Source organism: Megachile rotundata, chromosome 9, assembly GCF_050947335.1.
Source record: "Megachile rotundata isolate GNS110a chromosome 9, iyMegRotu1, whole genome shotgun sequence".
NCBI classification, from domain to species: domain Eukaryota; kingdom Metazoa; phylum Arthropoda; class Insecta; order Hymenoptera; family Megachilidae; genus Megachile; species Megachile rotundata.
This window is the reverse complement of record NC_134991.1, coordinates 15,150,692-15,165,981: the sequence shown is the minus strand read 5'-3', so window position 1 is coordinate 15,165,981 and position 15,290 is coordinate 15,150,692. Positions and strand designations below refer to the sequence as shown.

The window sequence follows — 15,290 nt, the reverse complement described above, 5'->3', positions numbered from 1 at the left end:
TACAGTCCTTTACAAGCATTAAGAGTTGACAAATTAACATTTTCGAAACTAGACTTTAACGTAAATGTTTTGAAAGCTCTACTATATGGGATATCGAAGTGAAAAAGGGTACACCATGTTTAATTCAAAAGTATTAGTTACATTTTTCAAATCCTAGGTAAAAAAATAAAATGAGGTTATTTTTTGCGCAACAGTTTATGAAATAAATTGTGGATTGGAAATTTAGTTCTTTTTTATGTTAGAAGTTGAAAACCAAAATGTTTTTCGTATTGAGAAAATTGTTGGCCCTAAAAAGGGCCGATCGTAAGAACACCGTCTACTTGGAGCTGGTGTATTTGGTAACAGCTTTAGTGCCTTCAGACACAGCGTGTTTCGCCAATTCTCCAGGCAACAGAAGTCTCACAGCAGTCTGGATCTCCCGGGATGTAATGGTCGATCTCTTGTTGTAATGTGCCAAACGTGAAGCTTCAGCAGCAATACGCTCAAAAACATCATTTACAAAACTGTTCATGATGCTCATGGCTTTGCTGGAGATTCCGGTGTCAGGATGGACTTGCTTCAGCACTTTGTAGATGTAGATGGCATAGCTTTCCTTCCTCCTCCTCTTCTTCTTCTTATCGGTCTTGCTGATATTCTTCTGGGCTTTGCCAGCTTTCTTCACAGCTTTTCCACTTGCTTTGGGCGGCATGATGAAATTGTATCGCTTGGATAGAACACTGCTACTACGATCAGGTCGATGGTTGCAGAGTGAATGTGAGCTGACGGTCTGCAGCCCCTCCTTATATAATGGCCGGCGGTAGCTAGCAGCGCACCAATCAGGAGCGACCTCATGGTTTGACCATATGCCGGCATTCTCACCATAGTGGAGTTGCATTCAACGATCATACCAGCTTCAAGAATCAAATGTTCAACAATACATGGACGCATATATTTATGATGCGGTAGTGAAAATAGAAGATACTTTTGCAAATACAGTTCACACGTTGTTACATATCATATTTTTAATAAATAATTAAAGTACTGCTACAGTGAATCATACAAAATTGTTTGCGTACGTTAAATACTAATGAAATGATTGAAAAACGTGTATAATGATGTATTCTTCAAATAATAAACTCATTGTTAATAGATATTTAGTGTCCATTTATTTACTTAAAACTTATATTCGTATATCTATATTTTTGGAACTCTCCTGTGTTTTCGTACAGTAGTTTCAATTTGTACTCTATTCAGTTCTACCTCCCAGTATTTTGTGTCGCTAACCTAGCAATTGTAAATACGTATGCACATTAAAAATAATTGTGAATTATTTAATTAGCATTCATAGTAGTTTTTTTATAGCATACGAACGGAAAATATGACGTTTAAGTCAGGAGATATTTTTTATAAACCTTCTTTGGTAAATGCATTGCAGACTACGAAGTTCTGAGAAAAGATGCGCCATTTTAGTTACGGGCCTCGAACACAAGACGCAAATGAAATTTGTTTCCCAGGCATAGATTTTGCAAGGCACATTATTGTTCATTACGTTGTCCTATTGTTAACTTCTTACAAATATAATTTTTCTCTTAGAATATATTTTGAACGTTTAAAAGATATTTGAAAATAAGGAAATATGTTGTTGACGTATGAACGGTACGAACCCGTTATCAAATCAGTATTCTATGCGTGCCTTCTATTCACCTACTACTATTTTCTCTAAAAATCTTCGAAACTACATTTCTTTAAAGCTCATCTAAAAATAGCGCTAATATTTTCGAAACTATTCGTGATATGCATTCGGACGGAGTGTATAAACAAGTTTTCCCGCTGACAGTTCGAACCTAACCTTAAATTGAAAGCTTGCTTCAGTGAATCGTTTCAAATCTTCTAAGAGGTTAAAATTCATTACATATATGAGGAAGAGGAATGTAGGAACATAACAGGATAATTTTATATTTATTTCATTAGTTCATCAATATGCGTATATCCGATGATGTACCTAAAACTATTTCTGTGGTTTCATATATTTGAAAACAAACCATAATGGTTGCATGGTATATACGCATATAATATTTCAGTAGGAGTAATGCTGTAATTTATTAAAAGAATTGTTCTAAGTGTAGAACGAAAGTAGTTCCTCGTATTAAATATTTGATGGTCCTGAAAAGGACCGTTTTTTATGAAGATCAAATGCCATCATTGGGAAAGGGAATTATTTTTTGGCTGATTTAGCCGCAGCCTTCTTGGGTTTGGGAATTCTGGTTTTCGCAGCAGGAGCTTTCGTGGTCTTCTTAGACTTGGACACAGTCTTAACGTCAGCCTTAGATTTTGCAGCAGTGGTTTTTGCTGCAGCTTTCTTGACTGGTGCTGCCTTCTTTTCTGCAACAGCTTTCTTAGGTGAAGCTGCCACCTTCTTGCTTACAGTTTTCTTGGCCACGGTCTTCTTCTCGACCGAAGGCACATTCTGCGATTCAAGTTTCTTCAACGATCGCAACCCCTTCTTCAATTTCGATCTGTCAGTTCTTCCCATAGAAAGTTTGAAAGAACCGGATGCCCCTTTACCCTTAGTCTGGACTACAGCTCCAGATGTCACGGCGGATTTCAAGTATCGTTTAATGAACGGAGCAAATTTCTCTCCGTCCACCTCGTACGTCGTAGTGATGTACTTCTTGATAGCTTGCACGGATGATCCTTTACGATCTTTCAGCTCTCTAATAGCGGCATGGACCATCTCGGAAGTTGGCGGATGCGTCGCTTTCGTATGTTGCGATTTTGCCTTAGCTTTACCTGCCTTTTTCGCTGGCACGGTTAGGTTTTCAGCGGTTTCAATCGCAGCAGTGCTAGAATTAGCCTTGCTCTCCATGTTTCCTCGTTTACGGTTGATTATGGTGTAAAACTCACAAAAACCAAGTTCCGAACCAACTCAATGAACAACGATAAGCTTATGGAAATTTTCTACTAAGAAGACCGACGCGGTATACCGCGGTCTTACGTTCTAAGCGCGGACCACGGAGAGAGACCTACCTGATATGTCGGACGCCACGATTCTATGACACTGAAGAAGTGGTAAATAAACCTTAACATTCGAGCTTTGTTTTTTAGCTTTGAATGAATGTTCGCAGGTGAATGGCACGTGAAAATGTAGCTGCGTGTTTGTAGTTTTTATCACGTACTTCATATTGGACAACTCCCTCTCGTAAACAGAAATATACAGCCGAACAGCGAACCTCATATTTTCGACGCAGCGGTGTGTCATGTACAAAAAGTTAAAAATCCGAACATTTACTGAAAAATTTACATAGTACTCGTATAGAAAATTGTTCAGGAAGACTTGCTGCATATTTACGTTACATTGTTTGTACTGTAATAGCAACGAACACGGAAAAAACACGATAAACATTTCACCGCGTTGCGATACTCGATATAAACCATGGATATTCTTTATCCTCAGATTGAAATCCACTGTCATTAGTATGAATAACATTCACTTTATATATTTGAAATCGTTTTTCTTAACTAATCTGTCTAATTTTAATACTTTGAATCGCCTATTTTTAACTTTCAATCGTATTAACTACTCTTACATTCTTACATCTAAATGACAGTAGTGTGTATATGTTAGACCTTGTCTAAAGTAATTTGTTCTTTAAATTGACAAATGTAAACGATTTAATATTTTCACTTGGGTAGGATGAACGTAGTAAAATTTAATAGAATAAAATTTTGAATAAGGATTCAATTTGTAATTTATGAATGCTCAAGACCTATATATTTTTAGGAAAACTGGTTATTTAAGGATGAACAAATTTATGGCTTTTAACACTTTGCAAAAACCGTATATATGTGCTTTCATGAATGAAATGTATATTTTTTGTTTTATTAAATTAATAGAATGCATGTTACTTGGTATGAGGTGCATAGCAACAACATAATTGACTAAATATGAAGTGATGTATTAACATCTCTCCGTGAAAAGGTAAGAATAAATTGTAAAAATATAGCATCGAAATATTTATGGATTTTTCTTGAAGCGTGATGTGGTCGAAGGGTTAAAGATTGAATACAACAAAGATTTTTTGAATAATATATTACACGTTATTGGAAGATCAAGTTATTCTGACCGAAACAATACAAATTTTAGAATAAGACATAGACTCAATAGAATAATTTTGGTGCGAGGAACGTAAAATAAAATGGCGTAACTAGAATTTTTGTCTAGGGTGAACCAAGATCTTCGGTTTTAATATGTAGCACCAACCAGACACGAGTAAGCTACTGTTGCAAGTTTTAAAAAATTTAGAAATGTACAGCTTTGAAAATTGTTAAATTTCTGATACGAGATGTGCAAAATATTGTGCATTTTACGTATGTACATCTCTTATGCTACGCAGGGAGGGGCAATAGCTGCAATAAGGGAGAGAACAGACTCGGCTTGGTTTCTACGTAGACACTCCAATGGTCAAATATCTATTGTTAAAAACATAGACTTGATACACTCTGATTCTGGGGTTTGTAGAATAGAAAGTTCTCTACCAAAACAGAAAGTTGAATCATAAATCACGGAACACATCGATTTGTCCGCCTTAATGTTAAAATTTTGTTCTTTATATATAAAAAATATTGCATGTTTGAAAGGTCGATAAAAATTTAACAGAACAATTTCTCAATTTGAGCATTATAGTAGAGTCGCTATATGTATAATAATTGTGCAAAATCTGAATTATTATATTCTAAAGAGATTGTATACAGCGGACCTTTCTTCTCAGTATCGCAAATTTATAAAGAAAGGGAGTGTTTAATAATAATAGAACATTTAAAAATTACGGTAACCTAAAAAATCATCTAACTTAAATTTATTTTTTTAGTGGCATACTTTTTTTAATGCATTGTTTAATCATTCCTCCTGTGAACTCAAACTTAAGTATGTCGCTAAAGGACAGTTGCTCCATCTACGTAACATGTAATCAATGGCGTTGCAGTGTCTCTACTAGTGATTTCAAAACCATTGTTAATAACAAATTTTATATCATTTCCATCGACATTTTTTGTTACAGATTTTTTCGCACAAATAAAATTCTTATGATGTAAAATCACATTGTAATTTTAATCAATTTCATGTCAAGATAAGATCAATATTACTTTCATTATATATTTATTTTTATTAAAAAAGGAATAAATATTTGAAAGTGGATTTCCATGTTTGTTGGCTGAATAAACAGGAATGCTATTGCATAAAACATTTGTTAGATATGAATTTAGGTTAGAACAATAACGTTAGATATTAGGTTATATCGCTTGTAACAAATGTAGTGCTTTTTTCATGATAACGAATACTGAAATTCTTAACTTATAGTGTACTCCTTTGTACTATAAGATAAGATGAACACAATGTTATAAATTAAAAGAGAGAAACATCATTGATCGCTCCATTGGATGTTACATGGTGCGTACTGCGCAAGTCAAACAGCAACCGCGGAAAATTAATAAAACTTCAGATTTGAACCTCTTACACACATTTAATTGAGAAAAAAATTCTTTTGAATTCTTGTAAACAAAAACGAGACTGCAATTTCCTATCAAATTTTAAAAAAAATTGCAAATTTACAACTCTGTCAGAAGACTAACTGTATTTCCGAGAAAACTAGAAATGATCTTAACTGTTTTCAATAGTCCTGTCAATTATAAAATTTACGTTCATGCTTGATCAAATTTTCTACTGCACTTTATGTAATGAACTTGTAACAAAATGTGGCTGACAGATAAAATTGTGAAATGAATTTAGCATACGACTGAATACCATACAGTTACAGTTAACTATTATAATTACAAAATTACATAAGGACGTGTAAAACAACTTTTCTTATTATATAATATGGTGGAAAGGAAAATAGGTGAAATGTTAAAACCAGGCTGTTTCTACGTATTAGAAATTTGTTGGCCCTGAAAAGGGCCGATTAAAAAACGCTGCAGCGTTTACTTCGAACTGGTGTACTTGGTGACAGCTTTGGTGCCTTCAGATACAGCGTGCTTGGCTAATTCACCAGGCAACAGCAGTCTGACGGCAGTTTGGATCTCCCGGGATGTAATGGTCGATCTCTTGTTGTAATGTGCCAAGCGTGAAGCTTCAGCAGCAATGCGCTCAAAGACATCATTTACAAAACTGTTCATGATGCTCATGGCTTTGCTGGAGATTCCAGTGTCAGGATGGACTTGCTTCAACACCTTGTAGATGTAGATTGCATAGCTTTCCTTCCTCCTCCTCTTCTTCTTCTTATCAGTCTTGCTGATATTCTTCTGGGCTTTGCCAGCTTTCTTCACAGCTTTTCCACTTGCTTTAGGCGGCATCTTTGAAATGCTTACGTAGACTTGAAATACACTGTACTGGAGTGAGAATTCAAGACTGAATGTCTGACCGGAGTGGAGGCGCCGTATATATATCGTAACGGTCTAGCGGCGGCGCACCAATCGCGCGCCAGCTGCACTCTGATTGGTCGGCGCAAGCTGCAGCGGTCGGCATATAAGCTAAGCCTCGAGACCCCAAAGGCACTTCACTTTGGAATCGCTTCAGATTCGCATCGATCGTCGCTTTCAAAGATCTTCATTAAAATAAAGAATTATGTCTGGACGCGGTAAAGGTGGTAAGGCTAAGGGAAAGGCGAAGTCTCGTTCTAACCGAGCTGGACTTCAATTCCCCGTTGGTCGTATCCATCGTCTTCTTCGGAAGGGAAATTACGCCGAACGCGTTGGTGCAGGAGCACCAGTATATTTGGCTGCTGTTATGGAATACCTAGCCGCTGAAGTTCTCGAGTTGGCTGGTAATGCAGCTCGTGACAACAAGAAGACCAGAATCATTCCTCGTCATCTTCAACTCGCCATCCGTAATGACGAAGAGTTGAATAAACTGCTTTCTGGTGTTACCATTGCCCAGGGTGGAGTACTGCCGAATATTCAGGCCGTTCTCTTGCCCAAGAAGACAGACAAGAAGACATAACTACATAAACATTCATCAATACAAATGGCCCTTTTCAGGGCCACAAAATATTTTAAAACGAATGGAATATCTAGTTGTTCAATGCAACTTCAAATTGGGTGTTCAGGATGGGAGGCTTTAGCATTTAGAATGTTTGAAAATTTTTAACTTCAACATATTAGGAAATAATGCATTAATATTTTATCAATTTTGTTGCAAATTTTGTAGAACTTACAATAGTACTACTTGTGATTCTTAATTAACGTCATTAGAAATATTCATATATGAATATTACTTGAACTCATGGATAAAAGATGCACGATTTAATATGAATGTAGTTCATGGATAGATATTACTTGCATAAATTTTTATACTTCCGTTTAGCATCAAATATGTTAACAATTTGATAGTGGCAATATTTTATAACGTTTTTACCTAAACTTATAACTGTACATCCCATTTCAATCAACAACAAACTGTAAAAAAGGTGAAACTTTTAATGGAATATTGAAGTTCTTGGTACCTGAAATCATGATTTATTAATTTCTCGCAACTGCATTATATTTTGTGCAAGAGTTAAAGCGTAATAGAAAATAGATAGATTTTCACGGACATAAATAATAAAATATGAAAATGACTAGAGTAGCTGGACATTCAGGGGACGTACAATCAAATATGCTGCATTCATGAGGCCCGCACATTCCCGAACACCTGGCCCATATGGTTCGTGCAGATGTTCTTTTCACTATGGGAAAAAAACCCCACACGACGCCGAATAAAACGGAATGTACGATTTTCATTGAACGTTTAATCTAGATATTTTTATCAATGTTACATGCTAAGCGTACTGTAACACTTCTGCAATTTTTCTCATATGAAATATATTGGTGTTTTTAAAGTAGCCACAAAAATTTAATGATTCTACACCTATAAGTTAATTTTAAGTTAAGGTTTACGCAGTTAACGGAAGAGAAGTTGTATCTAGACTACGTAACTAATTAAAAGAGAACAGTTCCGGCAATCCATGCTCTTTTTACTTGTACTAGTAACTTGCTAGAATATTTTAAATGCATCCTAGATAGAAAAAAACTAGCATCATGTTGTCCTAGAAGCATTATAATTTCTGTAAAGACTGTAGTAAGTATACTGTAAAAAGTTAGCATAAAAGGGAGGTGATGTCATAGTTGAAAACTTGAGAACCTTCATTAGAAATTAATTTTGGCCCTGAAAAGGGCCGATTTGTACATGTAGAAAAGCTGTTTAAGCTCGTTCTCCACGAATACGACGAGCCAATTGGATGTCCTTAGGCATGATGGTTACACGCTTAGCGTGAATTGCGCACAAGTTGGTGTCTTCGAAAAGTCCGACAAGGTAAGCTTCGCTAGCTTCTTGCAAAGCCATTACAGCAGAGCTTTGGAAGCGAAGATCGGTCTTGAAGTCTTGAGCGATTTCACGAACCAGACGTTGGAACGGCAATTTACGGATCAGAAGTTCCGTGCTCTTCTGATATCTACGGATTTCACGAAGAGCAACAGTTCCTGGCCTGTAACGATGAGGTTTCTTAACTCCTCCGGTTGCAGGCGCACTTTTACGAGCTGCCTTAGTAGCCAGTTGTTTTCGTGGAGCTTTTCCACCGGTAGATTTGCGAGCAGTTTGCTTAGTACGAGCCATTGCTGACAAGTATGAATGCGAAAGGAACTCTCACAAAGTAACGATCAGTCTGAGAACAGGATGAAAAATGCGCTTCAAGAAGGTTGATCCCCTCTTTTTATAGCATGCGGTCTGCGCAGCACTCATCCGATTGGCTAGCGGCGTGGCAGTGGGGGAAGTGCAGCGGGCATGGTATATAAGAGGCCCGCTGACCTGCTTGCATCACAATTTCAAACGTCTGTTCGTTGTGTTCTGATCGTTTGTGAGAAAAATACAATATGACTGGTCGCGGTAAGGGAGGAAAAGGATTGGGAAAGGGAGGAGCTAAGCGTCACAGGAAGGTACTTCGTGATAACATCCAAGGTATCACGAAACCCGCTATCCGTCGTCTGGCTCGTCGTGGTGGAGTCAAGCGAATTTCTGGCTTGATCTACGAAGAAACGCGAGGTGTCTTGAAAGTATTCTTGGAAAACGTTATCCGAGATGCTGTGACTTACACCGAGCACGCTAAAAGGAAGACGGTTACGGCCATGGATGTCGTCTACGCTCTGAAACGCCAAGGCAGAACTCTCTACGGTTTCGGCGGTTAAGAAGCCCATCACTACGCAATTCAACAAAAACGGCCCTTTTCAGGGCCACCAAATTTTTTCCACGAATGAACACTCAGTCAATTTCTCAAGTTTTCTATTCTAAATATTTTTTTCAGATTTGCATATCTTGTAATATCCTTATCTTGTGACTAATATAAAAAAGTTAGCTTTGCGATAATAAAAGTACGATATCGGAAATGTTATAGTTGATAACATGTCAGGATAGTTCCATGTTTTTAATCACATTGATGTATGTGGCTATGCATTATTTTTCGAATTCAGATTGCGAGTTTACATACAATGAAAATACGAATAACCAGCTATAGTTTGTATTAAAATCTTTTAATAAATTAAAATTATTTCTTTTAATATATCGTATGTAATGTTATTGGAATAACGTTTAGAAGTATATTATTGCTGGCAGACTGCTTTAGCCAACACAAAGCTTAACAACGGCTGGACAGGATGTTGCGTATATGTTCGGAATTTTTCTTAGACAAAGGTAAACGGTTCTGCTGCTACGAACAAAGGGACAGCCTTCGGTCGTTCGGGGAACTCATCCTAACTTCACTCGCATAGCGGCTGCGCAACATTCGTTCTAGAAATTCTGTCGAACCCTCTTTTCTGAATCTGTTTAGCCAATCAATATCTAACATCCTTTCGTTTGAACAACTTGAATTACTATACGCAATTTACGAAATATTTAATTCTTTTTGCATCTGTCATGGAAAGGAATTTTTTTTAAGATGATTGCATACTTATACACGTCTAGTATTTTTTTAAATTCAATAATAAATGAGTGCATCTGCGTAATTCCTCGGTTTAAGACGCAAAATATAGCTGTATAAAACAATAAAGTCATTTCTTAACCTAACTTTTAACAGGTCGTTCCTGAAGAAATTGTACTATCTTTTACACTGATCTTGTAACTGTCCGAAATAAAAACAATGTTTGAAGTAAAAAGATGATCGTGTTATTTACGTCTATGTCGGTTTTTATAAACGTATTTGTAAACAGTAGAGCGTAGGAACTTGATTATAGTACGAAAAGAAACTGAGTGATGTTCGGAACTCAACAGAGCGTATAGTAAGTTTTCCTCTTTGCTGATGGGTTTCCCTTTTATGCATTCTACCAGAATATACCGGTTCTTGGTGGGAACGTTTGCGTTCTGGTCTTTTTATATCTAAAAGTACAGATTTCTTTCGCTCCAATCTTATCAATTTCTAAGCTAGTATGAATCAGAAAATGATTCATACTCAATTAGAAAATGATTTGAAATTTTATATTTAACGATGACTATATATGCTTTGTAAAAAAGGAAATAAAGTGCATGTAAAAATGTAAGAACGATCATTCAGGAGATTTTTGTGTAACTAAAGAGGATAACCCTTTTTATGCTACTTTCTTTTTGTATCGATACTTTCTACAAGACGTTCGACTCAACTCTTGAATGCATTATATACTATGTCTCAAAATTCTTAAATATACTGCATGTGTTTTCTCATATTGGAAAGGAAAGGTTTAGTGGTCTAATGGCAAAGCGATCAAAGACAGTTCTTCGTTTGAAAATTTTGGGCCCTGAAAAGGGCCGATATGAGTAGAAGGCGGACCTTCTAATTTAAGCTCTTTCTCCACGAATACGACGGGCAAGTTGAATGTCCTTTGGCATGATAGTGACACGCTTGGCGTGGATGGCGCACAAGTTGGTGTCCTCAAAAAGTCCAACGAGGTAAGCTTCGCTAGCTTCCTGCAATGCCATAACAGCAGAGCTTTGGAAGCGAAGATCGGTCTTGAAGTCTTGAGCGATTTCACGAACCAGACGTTGGAAAGGCAATTTACGGATCAGCAGTTCCGTACTCTTCTGGTATCTTCGAATTTCTCTGAGGGCCACAGTTCCAGGCCTGTAGCGATGAGGCTTCTTAACTCCTCCGGTTGCTGGTGCACTTTTACGTGCAGCCTTGGTTGCCAGCTGTTTTCGTGGAGCTTTTCCACCAGTGGATTTGCGAGCGGTTTGCTTGGTGCGAGCCATTTTCTGACAAGAGGTGAATGCTTCGTTGTAACTCCGAAACAAATGTGATGCAACTGCGGTTGTGGCTCTCAATATATGCTTGCGTCGGGCATTCTCTCTGCGCTCTGATTGGTCGGATGCGCGCGGTGGGGGAAACCGGAGCGGCGCTCGCTGATTGGCTGACGCTTCCGCCGCGGCGCCATAGAGGGGAGCCGATAGCCAGGGTTGCTATATAATAGTACGACTTTGGTAGCAAATCACATTTTTCTGTTGATCTTACAGAACAACGTTTATTAATCAAAATGAGCGGTCGAGGAAAGGGAGGAAAAGGTTTGGGAAAAGGAGGCGCAAAGCGTCATAGGAAGGTACTTCGTGATAACATCCAAGGTATCACGAAACCTGCCATTCGTCGTCTTGCACGACGTGGCGGTGTCAAACGTATTTCAGGTTTGATTTACGAAGAGACACGTGGCGTTCTCAAAGTTTTCCTTGAGAATGTTATTCGTGACGCTGTCACCTATACTGAGCATGCGAAAAGAAAGACCGTTACGGCTATGGATGTCGTCTATGCCTTGAAACGGCAAGGTAGAACCCTGTACGGTTTTGGTGGTTAAGCTATCAACACCTACAATTCAACGGCCCTTTTCAGGGCCACCAAAAAATTCAAACAAGGAACTCATCGTTTTCAACTTGCTTATTTTCTCCTTCCTTCATATTCATAGTCATAATATTTATAAAATCAAATTTTGTTAAAATATATTTTTTATAAATTTATATTTTCAACCCTCATTATTAATAAACAATTAACTAGTTAGAGTAATTGCCTATGAAAAAATAAATAGAATGTTAGAAAATAACAAATTACATATAACTGCATATTTTTCGAAAATTTTTTTGTTATGCACTTCAATGGTGTTAATTTTCACGAGATGACTGACCTGGTAGAAGTAGAATAACTATTTTTAGTTCTATCTATAGTACTAGCAAGTTTTACTTTACACACATGCACATAAGTTGCATTAAAAACATCAGCGCATGTGAGAATAAGAAAATTGTCACTTTTAAGGTTAGAAAACGTCGATGCATTGTTGGCTATTCAGAAATCTATAGCGAAGTTATTTTTGGGACGAGAATATGAATATAACTATTTTAAGATGAAAATAAATAAAATTTAACAAAAACTTTGTCATATTTGTTATACAACAAATACTCTGTGTTTTTATTCACAAATGATTGTGATGTACCCAAGTGTTTTACCATACCTCCTAAATCCTAACCAATAAACTTTTATTCAAGCTTAACTAAGATCTTTGTTATGATGCATTACGTATGCAATAATTTATTTTATAGTTTATTTATAGTTAGATCAATTTTTATGCAAATATATATATTTATACAGTATTTCTTTTTTTATGCCACCTAACAATATCACTTCATTCCGTGTATTCTCTTTTTGCCTGTTTTTACATTTTACATTACTATTTTTTATAACCAACACATAATATCAGTATACTACTTTGCATATTTTAATATACTACAAATGTACCAGCATCTGTAATCCTACTTGTTATTATTCGGCTGCAATACGATTACAAATATCTACATCAGACGAAACAATATTATCAATCATCAATAATACTCTATAGTCTCGACATCTATTCTAAACCATTGATTTTTATTTTTTGCTACAGACAACTAGTTCATCACATATTTTGTTTTCCATTTTCATTTATTTCAATAATTAATTTTATAGAATTTGTTTTAGTCCATTTTTGTTACACGGTCCAATTTTTGAGGAACGTGAATACTGCTACAGTACGTTCAAAATATAGAACTAATATTATATCATAAGGTTAAATACTATGCTTTTATTAATAAGTAGGCTTCTTAAAAGGTCTGATGGTTAAGCGATATAAAATTTATATTAAAATATTTACAATAGTGTACAAACACATTTATGAAAGCGAAGTATCACTTTATAACACCAAAGGACGGTTCCTAAGAAATTTCCAGCTAAAATGTACAATATTTTAAATTCCCGCGCGAAAAACCATTAAATAAATTAATTTTTATATTCTCGTTTAAGTTTTTGTTCGTGATTGAATATTATTAATCAAATTAATCATATTATACAAACGAGTATCATGTCAACCATTTGCGTCGTGTCTTCATGATGATTGTATTTCTCTCCGTGTAAAACTCTTGGAATTTATGATAATATCGAAGCTCCATTGACCACTGACGTATATACACACGTAGTTCTAATATTAGGACATCTATTTTAACAAGTAAAACCGTTTTGAATTAAATATTCTCTTATTTTTTCCTTAATTTTCAATATTAGTCTACTCCTAAATAAGAACAACCGTGGGATTGTGTCAGTTCGAACGATTATAATGACTGAAAAACTGGGTAAAAGTGGCATTAAGTGGTACCGTTATAAACTACTGACAATAATTGAAAATTTTCATGCATAATATGTGCCTCAAATCGTGCAAATAATCGCGTAAATCGCAAAGATTTCCATGCGAGTCTCGGATTCTCGGCAACGTGGTATTGGAAACATAGGAGAGGTCTCTCTCCAAGGTCCGCGCTTTTCCTACTTAATAAAGCGCATTCGGTCCGCAGAGCATAAAAATCTGCCGTATTCTACTGCACATTTTGTACACAATGGAGGATAAAAACGTTTCTGGAGGTACCGCGACGGTGGAAAATGCGGCGACAAATTCGTCGCCCGCAAAAAAGTCTGCGAAATCAAAGGCAAAGGCTCAACGTTCGAAGGCGTCCCATCCACCGACATCGGAGATGGTGAATGCCGCCATCAAAGAGTTGAAAGATCGTAAAGGGTCGTCACTTCAAGCCATCAAGAAGTACATAGCATCTACGTATAAGGTCGATGGCGAAAAATTGGCGCCATTTATCAAGAGGTACTTGAAAACCGCCGTGACTTCTGGTGCTGTAGTGCAAACCAAGGGAAAGGGCGCCTCTGGCTCCTTCAAACTCTCCACGTCTTCGAAGGGCTCGGAATCCCCTAGGAAGGTAAAACGTGCCGTGAAGAAGACTGAATCTGCCGCAGCTGAAAAGAAGCCTGCGGAGAAGAAACCAGCGAGTCCGAAGAAACCGGCCGCTGCAAAGAAAGCTGCTGCCGTTAAGAAACCAGCCGCTGCTGCTAAGAAACCTTCTTCCCCGAAGAAGGTTAAAACTGCTGCTGCCAAAAAGGCGGCAGAGTCTCCGAAACCGAAGGCAGCTCAACCCAAGAATCTGTCGAAAACAAAGAAAGCCACAAAAGCTCCAGCAGCGAAGACGAGAACGCCAAAACCAAAAACAGCAAAATCGCCAAAAGTTGCACGAGCAGCGGCGAAAAAGTAAATTCAATGATGAAAACATACCAAATGGCCCTTATCAGGGCCACAAAATACTTTTTTACAAGGAAACGATCTCAATTTTGCACTTAACAAAAATTTTATACCCTCAATCCTATCAATCCAAATACTTCAAATTTTTTAATAAAATTTAGTACATAATTTTACAAAATATAAAGTATCGAACATAGTAATAGTACTACTACTCTAACAACTTGCATTTGTCGTTAGTCATTTGATCACCATTTTCTAGTATGTTCGATCTTCATGTCAGGAAAGTTCTAGTAATTTTCACGTAGTAAACATTCGAGTAATTGTGTTACTGAAAATCTTGTGCTCTTACATTCGGTATTATGGAAATTGATGTTTCATTTACTAGCAAAACTGTAAGGTAGGTCGTTCAACGCAAAATATTTGTTTCTACGCAGTGTTTTTGAAACATGCGTAGGCTCAAGGATACATTCCTCATGAATCACTTGATACAACGTTATCAATGATATAGCCATTAAGGTACGAACGAAAAAATACCAATGAATCGAGGATTTGTCTGTTAATAGCAAATATCAATTTGATTATTGGAAGCTTACATTTGTTTTTTTATAGAGTCTACTAGCTCGGATTTTTCAATAGCCAAGTATGTATCCACAAGAATTATTATCCCGTATGTAATTCAACGCGTTGCCAGGTCTAATGAAAAATGCAAAAATGTTCAGCAGTGGTCAGGGATG

The 15,290-nt window shown here is 36.7% G+C and overlaps 9 protein-coding genes across 9 annotated transcripts; 4 read left to right on the top strand and 5 right to left on the bottom strand.

The window, feature by feature from the left end:
* Positions 1-278: 278 nt before the first annotated feature.
* LOC143263898 (histone H2B-like) lies at positions 279-1,984 on the bottom strand. Its single transcript, XM_003703680.3, has one exon. The coding sequence runs from the start codon at positions 872-874 to the stop codon at positions 317-319; it is 558 nt and encodes a 185-aa protein (XP_003703728.2). The 5' UTR covers positions 875-1,984; the 3' UTR covers positions 279-316.
* Positions 1,985-2,132: 148 nt separating this feature from the next.
* Positions 2,133-2,957, bottom strand: LOC100874736 (histone H1). The gene has a single exon (XM_012286340.2). It carries the CDS (start codon positions 2,843-2,845, stop codon positions 2,195-2,197), a length of 651 nt encoding a protein of 216 aa, XP_012141730.1. The 5' UTR covers positions 2,846-2,957; the 3' UTR covers positions 2,133-2,194.
* Positions 2,958-5,682: 2,725 nt separating this feature from the next.
* Positions 5,683-6,401, bottom strand: LOC100883665 (histone H2B). The gene has a single exon (XM_012286341.2). The coding sequence runs from the start codon at positions 6,325-6,327 to the stop codon at positions 5,956-5,958; it is 372 nt and encodes a 123-aa protein (XP_012141731.1). The 5' UTR covers positions 6,328-6,401; the 3' UTR covers positions 5,683-5,955.
* A 119-nt stretch (positions 6,402-6,520) lies between these two features.
* On the top strand, positions 6,521-7,021 carry LOC100874847 (histone H2A). Its single transcript, XM_012286347.2, has one exon. The coding sequence runs from the start codon at positions 6,599-6,601 to the stop codon at positions 6,971-6,973; it is 375 nt and encodes a 124-aa protein (XP_012141737.1). The 5' UTR covers positions 6,521-6,598; the 3' UTR covers positions 6,974-7,021.
* Positions 7,022-8,163: 1,142 nt separating this feature from the next.
* On the bottom strand, positions 8,164-8,713 carry LOC100883999 (histone H3). The gene has a single exon (XM_003703683.3). The coding sequence runs from the start codon at positions 8,621-8,623 to the stop codon at positions 8,213-8,215; it is 411 nt and encodes a 136-aa protein (XP_003703731.3). The 5' UTR covers positions 8,624-8,713; the 3' UTR covers positions 8,164-8,212.
* Positions 8,714-8,818: 105 nt separating this feature from the next.
* LOC100883892 (histone H4) lies at positions 8,819-9,563 on the top strand. Its single transcript, XM_003703682.3, has one exon. The coding sequence runs from the start codon at positions 8,881-8,883 to the stop codon at positions 9,190-9,192; it is 312 nt and encodes a 103-aa protein (XP_003703730.1). The 5' UTR covers positions 8,819-8,880; the 3' UTR covers positions 9,193-9,563.
* A 1,198-nt stretch (positions 9,564-10,761) lies between these two features.
* LOC143265131 (histone H3) lies at positions 10,762-11,283 on the bottom strand. The gene has a single exon (XM_076535356.1). The coding sequence runs from the start codon at positions 11,219-11,221 to the stop codon at positions 10,811-10,813; it is 411 nt and encodes a 136-aa protein (XP_076391471.1). The 5' UTR covers positions 11,222-11,283; the 3' UTR covers positions 10,762-10,810.
* A 94-nt stretch (positions 11,284-11,377) lies between these two features.
* On the top strand, positions 11,378-12,192 carry LOC100884113 (histone H4). The gene has a single exon (XM_003703684.3). It carries the CDS (start codon positions 11,503-11,505, stop codon positions 11,812-11,814), a length of 312 nt encoding a protein of 103 aa, XP_003703732.1. The 5' UTR covers positions 11,378-11,502; the 3' UTR covers positions 11,815-12,192.
* A 1,632-nt stretch (positions 12,193-13,824) lies between these two features.
* Positions 13,825-14,616, top strand: LOC100874707 (histone H1-like). The gene has a single exon (XM_003703685.3). The coding sequence runs from the start codon at positions 13,871-13,873 to the stop codon at positions 14,567-14,569; it is 699 nt and encodes a 232-aa protein (XP_003703733.1). The 5' UTR covers positions 13,825-13,870; the 3' UTR covers positions 14,570-14,616.
* Positions 14,617-15,290: the final 674 nt, after the last annotated feature.